Raw genomic sequence first — 13,526 nt, 5'->3', positions numbered from 1 at the left:
TCCACCTTGTAGATGTAAAGTCAGAGACGATCGCTCATCTGTTGCTGCTGTTTGAGTCGGTCATCTTCTAGACCTTCATCAGTGGTCACAGGACGCTGCCCACGGGGCGCTGTTGGCTGGATATTTTTGGTTGGTGGACTATTCTCAGTCCAGCAGTGACAGTGACACTGATCCACTCATACCAGCACAACCCACACTAACACACCATGTCAGTGTCACTGCAGTGCTGAGAATGATCCACCACCTAAATAATACCTGCTCTGTGGGGGTCCAGGGAAAGTCCTAACAAAGCATGCAGAGAAACAGAGGGACTACAGTCAGTAATTGTAGAACTACAAAGTGCTTCTATATGGTAAGTGGAGCTGATAAAATGGACAGTGTGTGTAGAAACAAGGAGGTGGTTTTCGGTGTATGTCTGACTGTTACATGCGTGAAATGGGCACTGGCATGCCCGTGTTTGTGGGTGGCCCTTGTTTTGGCTCAGTAGTGTACAGTGTATATCGCTAACTAGAAAATGAATAGTCACTCCATCCCACCCACCCACACACACACACACACACACACTGAGACCCTGACTAGGATACTGCTGTTGGGGAAAATTAATACATTTGTAAATAATGCTTTAAATGTTTTGTTCTCACGAAGTCTCAGTTGGTGGAAGTAATGTTGGAATGTGTGTGTGTGTGTGTGTGTGTGTGTGTGTGTGGTTAGCTGGTAAGCTTTATTACTGTATTACTGGACATTGTGCCCTGTGAAAATGCCAGAAGGATTCTGGTTCTTCATCTTCTTCATGCATTTACTAATCGGTCATTTAGCATCTCATCTGTGATCTGCACTCCAGTCTGCTCTTTTACCCTCTCATCACTCTGTCATCCGCCCTGTCATCCGCGCCGGGCACTTGAGAGGCGGCGTGAGTGTACATCTATTCTGCCAGTTAGAATGCCACGGCTGGCTTATTTGCATGGCAGATGCAGGCTTTCGTACTTCTCTGGAAAAGGGAAGTGGGGGTTTGAATAATTCATTTGTATTCTCTCTCACACTCTCTCTATATCTGTCTTCCATAAAATCAAAGCTGTTTGTGCTGGGTTTTTTTTTTTTTCAGTGGCATGCTGCTTGTTCTACACGGCTGAGAATTCCCTCCGAATGAAAATAACAGATGCTGGCACAGCATGCCAGATTACGCCTCGTTAAATTTTGATTAGGGTTTAAACCAAAGCCAGATTTTAGGCTGTTGTGCATTAGTTTAGTGTCTGGAGGTTGCTACAGGTTTCTCCAATCGTGCATGTGTTCATGGAAAAATCAATTTTCCCATTTAGGGGTAATAAGAATTAAATAACAGGACTGTTTAATGTAAATTTGGAAAGTGGATAGCTCAGCAGTTAAGATACTGGATTATTAAATACATTCTGGTGGGTTCAAGTCCCACCACTGGAAAGCTGGTACAAGCTTTTATCCCTTGCTTGTATTGTAACATTATGACCACCTCCTTGTTTCTACACTCACTGTCCATTTTATCATCCATCTATTTCTATAACATACTTTTTTAGCCTGCTTTTACCCTGATCTTCAATGGTCAGGACCCCCACAGGACCACCACAGAGTCACCACAGAGCAGGTATTATTTAGGCGGTGGATCATTCTCAGCACTGCAGTGACACTGACATGGTGGTGGTGTGTTAGTGTGTGTTGTGCTGGTATGAGTGGATCAGACACAGCAGCGCTGCTGGAGTTTTTAAACACCTCACTGTCACTGCTGGACTGAGAATAGTCCACCAACCAAAAATATCCGGCCAACAGCGCCCCGTGGGCAGCGTCCTGTGTCCACTGATGAAGGTCTAGAAGATGAGCAACTCAAACAGCAGCAATAGATGAGCGATCGTCTCTGACTTTACATCTACAAGGTGGACCAACTAGGTAGGAGAGTCTAATAGAGTGGACAGTGAGTGGACACGGTATTTAAAAACTCTAGCAGGCTGCTGTGTCTGATCCACTCATACCAGCACAACACACACTAACACACCACCACCATGTCAGTGTCAATGCAGTGCTGAGAATCATCCACCACCTAAATAATACCTGCTCTGTGGTGGTCCTGTGGGGGTCCTGACCATTGAAGAACAGGGTGAAAGTAGGCTAAAAAGTATGTAGAGAAACAGATGGACTACAGTCAGTAATTGTAGAACTTCAAAGTGCTTCTATATGCACTTACCACTTCTGAGCTCTGTGAGATACTCACCCTGACCAGTTCTGCATATCCAGCCCTGACTGTGCTCTGAGATGCTCACTAGCATCCGAGTCTGAATCATTGCTGATTTATTTTATCTTGTCACAACCTGTTGATTTTCCTGCTCATACACATGGCCACACACTGAATTTAATCTGCTCCTCTGGTCTGTCTGTTACCGCTGTAACCGGATCTCTTGTTGGTGTTTCTGACCACAAGCTTATCGAGGCAACAGTTAACACTGTGGTCTCACGTCGTTTTAGTCAACCAACAATTTCCTTTCGAACAAAGTTCCCAAAATTAAACAGTCTCTTCAATATGTTGAAAATTCTGCTGCTCGAGTTCTTTCATGCTCTAAAAAATCAGCTCATATCACCCAAGTTCATTATTAACTACACTGGCTACTGTCCCACTTTATATTAAATTTAAAGCTCTACGGCTAACATACAAATCCCTCAATGATCTTTCCCCAGTCTACTTATCATAACTTTTACACCCCTATACTCCTGCACGTTCTCTTAGGTCCTCAGATATTGGTCTCTTGTCTGTTCCATAATTTAGATTAGTTACTGTTGGTCAGTACAGCGTTATGGCACCAAAGCTATTGAACGAATTACCACAAACTCTTCTCCTCGGCTCTAGGTGTTTTTTGTTAAGCTTATGTGAAAAGACCTTGGGTATAAGAAAGGTGCTATATAAATACAACTTATTATTATTATTATTATTATTACTATTATTATTACTATGCATAACATCATGCACATTTTGTAGGGCTCTTAACCGCTTCAAACACCTTTAAGATAAATTGTAAGTCGGACCTTCGTTCATCAGTCCCACAGACACATTCCAAAATCCTGTGGAAAGTCTTTCAGAGAAAATTAATGCTTTTGTACCCGCAAAAAAAGGAGACATTGGTGGTAATATGTATCATAACATACACCGACCAGGCATAACATCATGAGCACTGACAGGTGAAGTAAATAACACTGATTATCTCTTCATCACGGCACCTGTTAGTGGGGGGGATATATTAGGCAGCAAGTGAACATTTTATCCTCAAAGTTGATGTTCGAAACAGGAAAAATGGATGAGCGTGAGGATCTGAGAGAGTTTGACGAGGGACAAATTGTGATGGCTAGACGACTGGGTCAGAGCATCTCCAAAACTGCAGCTCTTGTGGGGTGTACCCGGTCTGCAGGGGTCAGTATCTATCAAATGTGGTCCAAGAAAGGAACAGTGGTAAACCGGCGACAGGGTCATGGGCGGCCAAGGCTCACTGATGCACGTGGGGAGCGAATCCAACAGACGAGCTACTGTAGCTCAAACTGCCAAAAAAAGTGAATGCTGGTTCTGATAGAAAGGTGTCACAATACACAGAGCATCACAGTTTCAGGGCTGTTTTGGCAGCAAAAGGGGGACCAACACAATATTAAGACGGTGGTCATAATGTTAAGCCTGATGAGTATAATTGATCATAATATATTCAACTAAGCAGCTACTTAGATGTACATATTGTGAATAGCACTTGAACAGCAAGAAGGTCCTGGGTTCGATTCCCAGGTGGAGCAGTCTGGGTCCTTTCTATGTGGAGTTTGGGGTATTTCTTAGTTTTTGCCCAGTGAATTGTACCCACCACAACCCTGAATCGGGTAAAGTGGTGGTAAAGCAGACAATGAGTAAATAAAAGAATCATTGCTTGCGGTTAGCATTAGTAAATATCTGTGTGCTATTCTGATTTGAGAAGGTGCTCTCTCTACTGTATAACCACTAATACATTAAAGTAGTACAGATGTGATACAGATGTGTTTGTTATGTGTTTGTGTGTGTATATTATGCCATATTATAAATCAATTAATGTGTCTTTGTCTCTTTTTTCTGTTCAGAAATCCTTTTCCTTAGTGATTGAGGTCTTTGACCATGATAACGAAACTTCAGATCCAGGTAAGATCAAATTTGAGTGTTTGTGTGTGATTTAGAGACTAAATGATTCATTCATTTATTTATTTTTATGTTTTACGACCGATTTATCCTGGTCAGGGTTACAGTGGGTCTGGTTTCCCAGTAGAATCACTATGCAGGACACCAATCCATCCATATGTCCGCAGACCTTGCAAATCGTGTCTGTATGTAGGCACCCTGCCAAAAGCATCACTTGGAATCCCAGTAGTAGTGGGAAGAAAGCAAAATTATTCAGACCTCTTGTGGTTTATACACTGTAAAATGTGATTACACGTGGATTTAGGAGGGAAAACCTAAATAAGAAGAAAAAATAAATAAAGAAATTAGGGGCAAATAAACAAAAATGAAGAGCATGAAGATAAAATGAGATAAAGGAGTGAAGCAGCAGATGAAGGTCGCTCTCCAAGATCTGTTTTTCTCTCCATATAATTAAGGTAAAAACAAGAACATTCCCACAAAACACTCATTTTTAAGAAAACATGCCTGGATTTATTATTAATATACAAATCATGCAGTCACACGCATACCACAGAACACGAATGCCCAGCTTTGGTCATTCATCATTATAAATAAAGCAAGAGGCCATTACCCAAATATGCAGACACAAACTGGTGCACACACATTCCTCCCATTCATTTATTTTTTCCCCCTTGGCCACCGACTCCCTTATTTCATACTCTCTCTTTTGTGGAATGGCTGCTGATAAGAGAAAATGACAGGATGGGAACCAAACTGTGGGACACACACACACACACACAAGCGTGAAGGTTTTTCAGAACAGCTAAAACATCGATTTTAAGATTAATAGTGAAATTTGACCATTTGTTCCAGGAATGTGCAAATAGGTGCTTTGATAATGCCTTACAGCAAGAAGGTCCTGGGTTCGATTCCCAGGTGTTCTTTCTGTGTGGGTTTCCTCCCACAGTCCAAAGACCTCCTGTCAGGTGAATTGGAGATACTAAAACTGACCTGTGTAAGTGTGTTTGCCCTGTGATGGACTGGTGACCTGTTTGGGGCGTTTCCTACCTTTTGCCCAGTGAATCAGACCATATTCTGATTGTCCAGATTAAGACCTAAATTCTTCCTAAATTATATTAGGAAATATAAATATATGTTTATAATTTTTTTCTACTTTCCTTGATCGTCACACAGTTTAAACACAAATTCACACACACACACACACACACACACACACACACACACACACACACACAGTGGGTAGCGCTGTCGCCTCACAGCAAGAAGGTCCTGGGTTTGATTACCAGGTGGGGCGGCCCAGGTCCTTTCTGTGTGTAGTTTGCATGTTCTCCCCGTGTCTGTGTTAATGGCAGTTGTAGCCTAGTGGTTAAGGTACTGGACTAGTAACCAAAAGGTTGCTGGTTCAAGCCCGACCACTGCCAGGTTGCCACTGTTGGGCCCTTGAGCAAGGCCCTTAACCCACAATTGCTCAGATAATATACTGTCACAGTACTGTAAGTCGCTTTGGATAAAAAAAATTAATATTAATAACTTGAACTGATGAATCTTGTGCATCCAGTAACTACCTGTCCTGTCAGGAATGTAACCAATGTCCTATTTCCTAATCCCTCGTTCCCACTGTCCTTCAGTCGAAGGGAGTCTGCATTAGTCTGCTTTATTGCATTGCCGTGTCCTGTTAGGTAGGACCGGGCTGCGGCTCAGCGTGTGAGGATTAGTTACAAAGACATGAAGACAAATCGAGTTAGTTTAGCATTATAGATTCATGCTACCACAATCAGACATGGATTACAAGACTCTGAGTTCTACACACTGTTCTTTCAGAAATGTGGGTGTGCAGTTCAGAGGAAAGGTGTGTTAATGAACACACTAACACACTGCTATACACGTACTGAACTGCTCTGCACAGTCACTGCGCCTCACACAGAGTGGGTTAAAATTCAGCCCTTGTAATCTGCAATGATGTGTGCTGAGGGGTTCGATCCCCTCAGCGGTGGGTTAAAGTGGGTCATGCCTCAATGTCAACGGCAAAATAAAATCAGACCGATAATGGACACTTTTCTTCCTCTCAGACACAGATCAAGGACAAAAAATGTCCGTTTTGTCTGAAAGCTGTGCATCTGAACAATACAGGGCTTTTATTTGTAATTCCTGCATTTAGATTTGTCGGCACGCACGGCCAAATGACATATTCTGTTGATTTTTGAAGTAATAAAAGTAAACACAACCTCTGCATTTCGGCACTTAGCAGACGCTTTTTTTTTGGCATATTCTTCTTACTTATTTATCCTTTTTCCATGGTAAGTCTGTTGTCACTTGGAAACAATGAACGCAAGGCTCGCAGGACAATCATGTCGGTGTGGACGCCTGGCCGATCAATAGCAGTGCTGAGATTTGAAGCCGGGTGTCTTCTTATACACTGATCAGCCATAACATTAAAACCACCTCCGTGTTTCTACACTCACTGTCCATTTTATCAGCTCCACTTACCATATAGAAGCACTTTGTAGTTCTACAATTACTGACTGTAGTCCATCTGTCTCTCTGCATACTTTTTTAACCTGCTTTCATGCAGTTCTTCAATGGTCAGGACCCCCACAGAGCAGGTATTATTTAGGTGGTGGATGATTCTCAGCACTGCAGTGACACTGACATGGTGGTGGTGTGTTAGTGTGTGTTGTGCTGGTATGAGTGGATCAGACACAGCAGCGCTGCTGGAGTTTTTAAATACCGTGTCCACTCACTGTCCACTCTATTTGACACTCCTACCTAGTTGGTCCACCTTGTAGATGTAAAGTCAGAGACGATCGCTCATCTATTGCTGCTGTTTGAGTCGGTCATCTTCTAGACCTTCATCAGTGGTCACAGGACGCTGCCCACGGGGCGCTGTTGGCTGGATATTTTGGGTTGGTGGACTATTCTCAGTCCAGCAGGGACAGTGAGGTGTTTAAAAACTCCAGCAGCATTGCTGTGTCTGATCCTCTCATACCAGCACAACACACACTAACACACCACCACCATGTCAGTGTCACCGCAGTGCTGAGAATGATCCACCACCTAAATAATACCTGCTCTGTGGTGGTCCTGTGGGGGTCCTGACCATTGAAGAACAGCATGAAAGGGGGCTAACAAAGCATGCAGAGTAACAGATGGACTACAGTCAGTAATTGTAGAACTACAAAGTGCTTCTATATGGTAAGTGAAGCCGATAAAATGGACAGTGAGGTGGTTTTAATGTTATGGCTGATCGGTGTATATTCTTTAGTTATACTGAATGCACAGCATCATTAAGGTGCAACATTTATAGCGATGTTTACATTTACACTTTTGGCATTTAGCAGATGCCTTAAACCAAGTCTGAGCAATTGAGGGCCTGATGGGCAGTGGTGGGGCTTGAACCAGCGACCTTCCGATTACTAGTCATGGCTACAACTGATGTTAAAGTCAAGGGACTGTTAGGGACTTTTCAAAAGCCTTAGCTAGCATTTCTTGGAGTGATTTATGGTGTGCTTTTGGGAATGTTTTGTCCTCTTATTGATCCCAGCCACTTTTCAGCTGGAGTTTATGTACTGACCGTGTCACGTTTTCATTGTTCCTATACGTACGATGTTTCCTGTCTCACCAGCTTCGGTTAGCATTAGCAGTTACTTTCTCTAAGTGCCGTCTTCCTGCAGTCATAACTGGGAGAGTAAAAATGCCCGAATCCATTAGAAGTCGGCGTGTGGCCACCTTCTTCTCACTGGCCTCGCAGGAGCGGCACTCAAACTGACCCCAGTGCTAATTACAGCCGTTAAGCTAACACAGGATAAATCGGCGGCACTCCATGAGTTTGCAGTAGTGATGAGAAAGCCAGCTGTGAGAGAGTGTGAGAGTGTGTGTGTGTGTGTGTGTGTGTACTGACGCATCATGCGAGCATATTAGCATGTGTGTAGTTAATGTTAATACGCTCTGTGAGGGTGGTTTGATGGGATAACGTATCAGTGTTTGCACACCTTGATCCTGTTATAATTTCTTGACGTTTCCACACTGGTGATCTCATCTGCACAGCAAGCTTCTTTCTTTTTCTATTCTCTCACACTTCTGTGTTTTTGCTTTCTCAGCTTCTGTATCCACGCTCACACACACACACACACACACATACACGTTCACACACCTACACAGTGTTTTGTACAACTGGGTCAGCTCTTCATAATGTAGAGCCGACGTGTCCGAAGTTTGGCGTGGGTTAGGACCTTGCTCAAGGGCCCAGCATTGGCAGCATGGATGTGTTGGGCCTTGGAACTCCAACCTTTCCGATAAATAGTCCAGTATCTTAACATTATCCACATCTACCACCTGTTGGTGGATGAGAACATTTGTCGCATTATTGTCGCTCAGTGCTGATAGCGGTTGGCTTTTCTGTTGCTCCCTGTAGGTCATGAGGGTTTGATAGAACGTGTCCTGTTGTCGTCCATGCTGAACCCGGGGGAGCAGTGGCAATCGCACCGGCACCACAGCCGCCACTTCAGCCTGGAGTACCGCCTGCGCTTCATGTGTGACACCAACTACTTCGGGCCGCAGTGCAACAAGTTCTGTCGTGCACGCGATGATTTCTTCGGCCATTTCGACTGCGATGTGGCCGGCAGCAAAGTCTGCAAGGATGGCTGGACGGGACCAGAGTGCACACAAGGTGAGCTGATCTTCTTATTATCTCTCATTATACTGTACGGCCAAAAGTATTTGGACACCTAACCATTTCAGAAACAAATGGTACTAAAACATAGTAATCTTTTCAGCTTTAACAGAAGGCTTCTCATAAGACGTAGTCTTAGTGGGAATTTGTGCCCGTTTAGTCAAAAGAGCATTTAAATGGCTAGGCACTGATGTGTGTCAAGAAAGCCTCAGTTGACGTTCCAATTAATTTCAGAGCTGTTTCTTTAAATCAAGCTATTCTCCATGTCTTTATAAAGCTTGCTTTGTGCCTGTGTTGCTGAAACAGGAAAGGGCCTTCCCTAAACTGTTGCTGTAAAGTTGGAAGCATGTATTTTCCTTCATATAACAATAATTTATTACACCTGATTGCACCTTTGTGACTGAAACTTGTCCCAATACTTTTGTCCATATTGTGTATCGGACGCCTTTATCCAAAGCGACTTACAGTACTGTGACAGTATACAGTCTAAGCAATTAAGGGTTAAGGGCCTTGCTTAAGGGCCGAACAGCAGCAACCTGGCAGTGGTGGGGTTTCAACCAGCGACCTTCTGATTACTAGTCCAGTATCATTAACATATACCAGACTGAATGCCAATCCATGCAGGGGCATCAGTCATCCCTGTTCCCTCATAGACATAGTCAATCATGCCTGTATGTAGATGCCTGACCGGCCGAATGCTCCGCTGGGGATTCGAACCCTGGATCCAACAGGTCCAACATGGCGTGTACATTTTTAAAGTAATGACACGCAAGCAATGGTCACACCCCAAATTAATGTAATTTAATCCAATGCTTTATTATACACTATATGGCCAAAAGTATGTGGACACCCCTCCTAATGACTGAATGTAATCGTTTCTGCTACATTTATTATTAACAGTTGTATAAAATGATATAAGGTAAATAATATACTTACAGGGGTTGGACAAAATAACTGAAACACCTGGTTTTAGACCACAATAATTTATAAGTATGGTGTAGGGCCTCCTTTTGCGGCCAATACAGCGTCAATTCGTCTTGGAAATGACATATACAAGTCCTGCACAGTGGTCAGAGGGATTTTAAGCCATTCTTCTTGCAGGATAGTGGCCAGGTCACTACGTGATGCTGGTGGAGGAAAACGTTTCCTGACTCGCTTCTCCAAAACACCCCAAAGTGGCTCAATAATATTTAGATCTGGTGACTGTGCAGGCCATGGGAGATGTTCAACTCCACTTTCATGTTCATCAAACCAATCTTTCACCAGTCTTGCTGTGTGTATTGGTGCATTGTCATCCTGATACACGGCACCGCCATTGGATGCACATGGTCCTCCAGAATGGTTCGGTAGTCCTTGGCAGTGACGCGCCCATCTAGCACAAGTATTGGGCCAAGGGAATGCCATGATATGGCAGCCCAAACCATCACTGATCCACCCCCATGCTTCACTCTGGGCATGCAACAGTCTGGGTGGTACGCTTCTTTGGGGCTTCTCCACACCGTAACTCTCCCGGATGTGGGGAAAACAGTAAAGGTGGACTCATCAGAGAACAATACATGTTTCACATTGTCCACAGCCCAAGATTTGCGCTCCTTGCACCATTGAAACCGACGTTTGGCATTGGCACGAGTGACCAAAGGTTTGGCTATAGCAGCCCGGTCGTGTATATCGACCCTGTGGAGCTCCCGACGGACAGTTCTGGTGGAAACAGGAGAGTTGAGGTGCACATTTAATTCTGCCGTGATTTGGGCAGCCGTGGTTTTATGTTTTTTGGATACAATCCGGGTTAGCACCCGAACATCCCTTTCAGACAGCTTCCTCTTGCGTCCACAGTTAATCCTGTCGGATGTGGTTTGTCCTTCTTGGTGGTATGCTGACATTACCCTGGATACCGTGGCTCTTGATGCATCACAAAGACTTGCTGTCTTGGTCACAGATGCGCCAGCAAGACGTGCACCAACAATTTGTCCTCTTTTGAACTCTGGTATGTCACCCATAATGTTGTGTGCATTGCAATATTTTGAGCAAAACTGTGCTCTTACCCTGCTAATTGAACCTTCACACTCTGCTCTTACTGGTGCAATGTGCAATTAATGAAGATTGGCCACCAGACTGGTCCAATTTAGCCATGAAACCTCCCACACTAAAATGACAGGTGTTTCAGTTATTTTGTCCAACCCCTGTATATTAATATTGTGGAAAGAGTTTGGGGAATTCCTCTTTCTCTTTCAGCATGATTTCATCCTTAACTGATCAAACGTCCCCAAAATAACAGGACAACGTTGCACAGAACCATGAATGATACATCATGACTCATTGTGACTCATGTTGGTACAGGTCTGATTGCATTCATGGGAAGTATTAATGTTTCAGCAGTCAATATTGACACTAAAACAGAGTTTTGGTAAAATCCTGATGGCTGCTGCTGTCAATGATGGTGATTATGTTGATGATCATGATGATCAGGTCACTGTGAGAGTTTTATTGGTTTCATTTTGTAAATCTTTGTGTAAAATTGCCACTAATTACAGGTTTAATTATCCTACCTCACATCAACTGTGTCCATGTTAGTTCATACCCTTTTTATTATTAGTATTATTATTATTCTAATAAACATGATGTGTCTGATTGCAGCAATGTGTAAGCAGGGATGTAACCTGGCCCATGCGTCCTGCAGTCTACCAGGAGAGTGCCAGTAAGTCGAAGCAAGAGAAACCATCCTCCATTACAACATGACGCATTATTTATTCTATCAGTATTTACGTTTGCCTTTATTTACGTTCTTCCTTCCTGTCGGCCCTCATCTGTGCAGGTGCCAATACGGCTGGCAAGGTGAGATGTGTGACGAGTGTGAGACCTACCCTGGCTGTGACCATGGCACATGCACCGAACGCTGGCAGTGTATATGTGACACCAACTGGGGCGGCCTGCTCTGTGACAAAGGTAAAATGATTGAGGGGCGTGTGCAGTTTCTAAAGGTTATATAGGGTGGCATCGTGGTGCAGTGAGTAGTGCGTTCGCCTCACAGGCCTGGGTTTGATTTTCTGGCAGGAAAGTCAGGGTTCTTTCTATGTGGAGTCCACTGTTCAGTGAGGTTAGACGAGATGATCAGGTGTGCAGTTGACGTTCCAGATGAACCCAAAGCTGTTCAGTGGGGTTGAGGTCAGGGCTTTGTACCAAACCCATCAAAATATGTTCTAATACATCGTGCTTTGTGCACAGGCCTTTCCCAAACTGTTACCACAAGCATATTAAAGCATATGTTCCTCTAAAGTGTCTATGTATGCTGTAGTCGACAAACACAGAGTTGTCCATCATTCTAGGGAACGTCCACTGCTCTAGAATCCAGTGATGTTGTGCTCTACACCACTCCAGCCTTCATATGGCATTTTGTATAGTGATCTTAAGGTTCTGTGCAGCCTTCAATGCACCGTTCTTGTGTTCGTGTTGCTTCCAGGGGCAGTTTGGAACTTTGTAGTAAGTGATTTAACAAAGGATAGCATTTTTATATGGATCTTTGTGGCTCTAAACTCTGTCTGAAAATAGCTTGATTTCAGTACAGCTTTTTAAATCCTCATCAACATGTAGGATACACTGTCTCCCTATCTAGATAATGATACGTGTGTGTGTGTGTGTGTTATATGAATCTTTGCATTGTGCCTAAGCTTTGCTTTCCTGATCAGATAAGCTTGTTTGAATGGACAGATCACTACAATGCCCTTAACAACAGTGCAGCTTTTCCTCTAAACATTTTTCAGAAAGTCTGATCCATTCAGTCCGCGCAGCGTAGAGCAAAACCAGAGCGTTTTTAAGTCATCAGATCCCTGACCGTGAGGGCAGAACCCACGCGTGGGGCTTTTCGAGAGCCTGTAAGCCGATAGTCTTGGGTAAACACAATGTGAGACCGCTGCTGCTTTAGAGACAAAGAATGAAAAATGCTCCTGTCGCTTCATGGCTCTGTGTGGGAGCCCATTTTATGAGCCGATGGTGCTGAATTGAGAACGGAGATTATAAAAGAGTAACAGAATTGCCAGTCTATTCTTTTGCAGCATTAAAGTGCCAGACCTTAATCACAGATACTTTCTGATCCATTTTTTAAATAGTTTTGATATAATACCAAAATCTGAGTTCTCACTATCACCTGATACCCGAAACTGACCTGAAACGAATATCCTTACAGTAACGAAGTCAACACTGCATGGTTCCGTTGCCAACTTGTGTGACGTTATCGTCTTATGAATAAAGGCTTTTAGGCAAGATGTGACCTATATTCACAAGCGTGATCCATTTGTCCTCATTAGTTAATGTCCATAATATTAAAGGATCATATCAGAAAATATGGTCAGTACCATTCAATTCAGATACAGAATGTTGTGCCCTGTTGGTTTGGGGGATTTTGGAAGGGACAGGAGGGCGTGGCAGTTGGAATTAGAATTAGAAGCAGCTACTTCAAACCCACAATAAAAATCTCCAAAAACTGGTTAAATATACTTTACACTTCCTTCACTGTAGGGTTGCAGCCTTAATTTGACGAGAATTCAATGATTTTAAAAGCAATAATTACATGAACCATGGGTTACATTACTTATAATGAATACACTGCTCACCAGACACATGCCAAATATACGTACATCATTCCTTAATGGTTAAAATGATAGAAATATTTTTTGTATTGTGTAAAATACTATTGTTTCA

The 13,526-nt window shown here is 43.3% G+C and overlaps 1 protein-coding gene across 1 annotated transcript in view; it reads left to right on the top strand.

Moving 5' to 3' along the window:
- The window catches only part of LOC134322954 (protein jagged-1), a 72,788-nt gene that overhangs the window by 46,417 nt on the left and 12,845 nt on the right, over positions 1-13,526 (top strand). Inside the window, exons 3-6 of the mRNA XM_063004361.1 lie at positions 4,108-4,165; positions 8,574-8,828; positions 11,466-11,526; positions 11,644-11,774. Of these exons, the coding sequence (XP_062860431.1) occupies positions 4,108-4,165; positions 8,574-8,828; positions 11,466-11,526; positions 11,644-11,774 (505 nt within the window). The remainder of the gene's footprint in view (positions 1-4,107; positions 4,166-8,573; positions 8,829-11,465; positions 11,527-11,643; positions 11,775-13,526) is intronic.

The sequence above is a fragment of the Trichomycterus rosablanca genome, chromosome 11 (assembly GCF_030014385.1).
Source record: "Trichomycterus rosablanca isolate fTriRos1 chromosome 11, fTriRos1.hap1, whole genome shotgun sequence".
Lineage (NCBI taxonomy): Eukaryota > Metazoa > Chordata > Actinopteri > Siluriformes > Trichomycteridae > Trichomycterus > Trichomycterus rosablanca.
The sequence above is the reverse complement of the archived record's forward strand: the minus strand, read 5'-3'. Positions and strand labels throughout refer to the sequence as shown.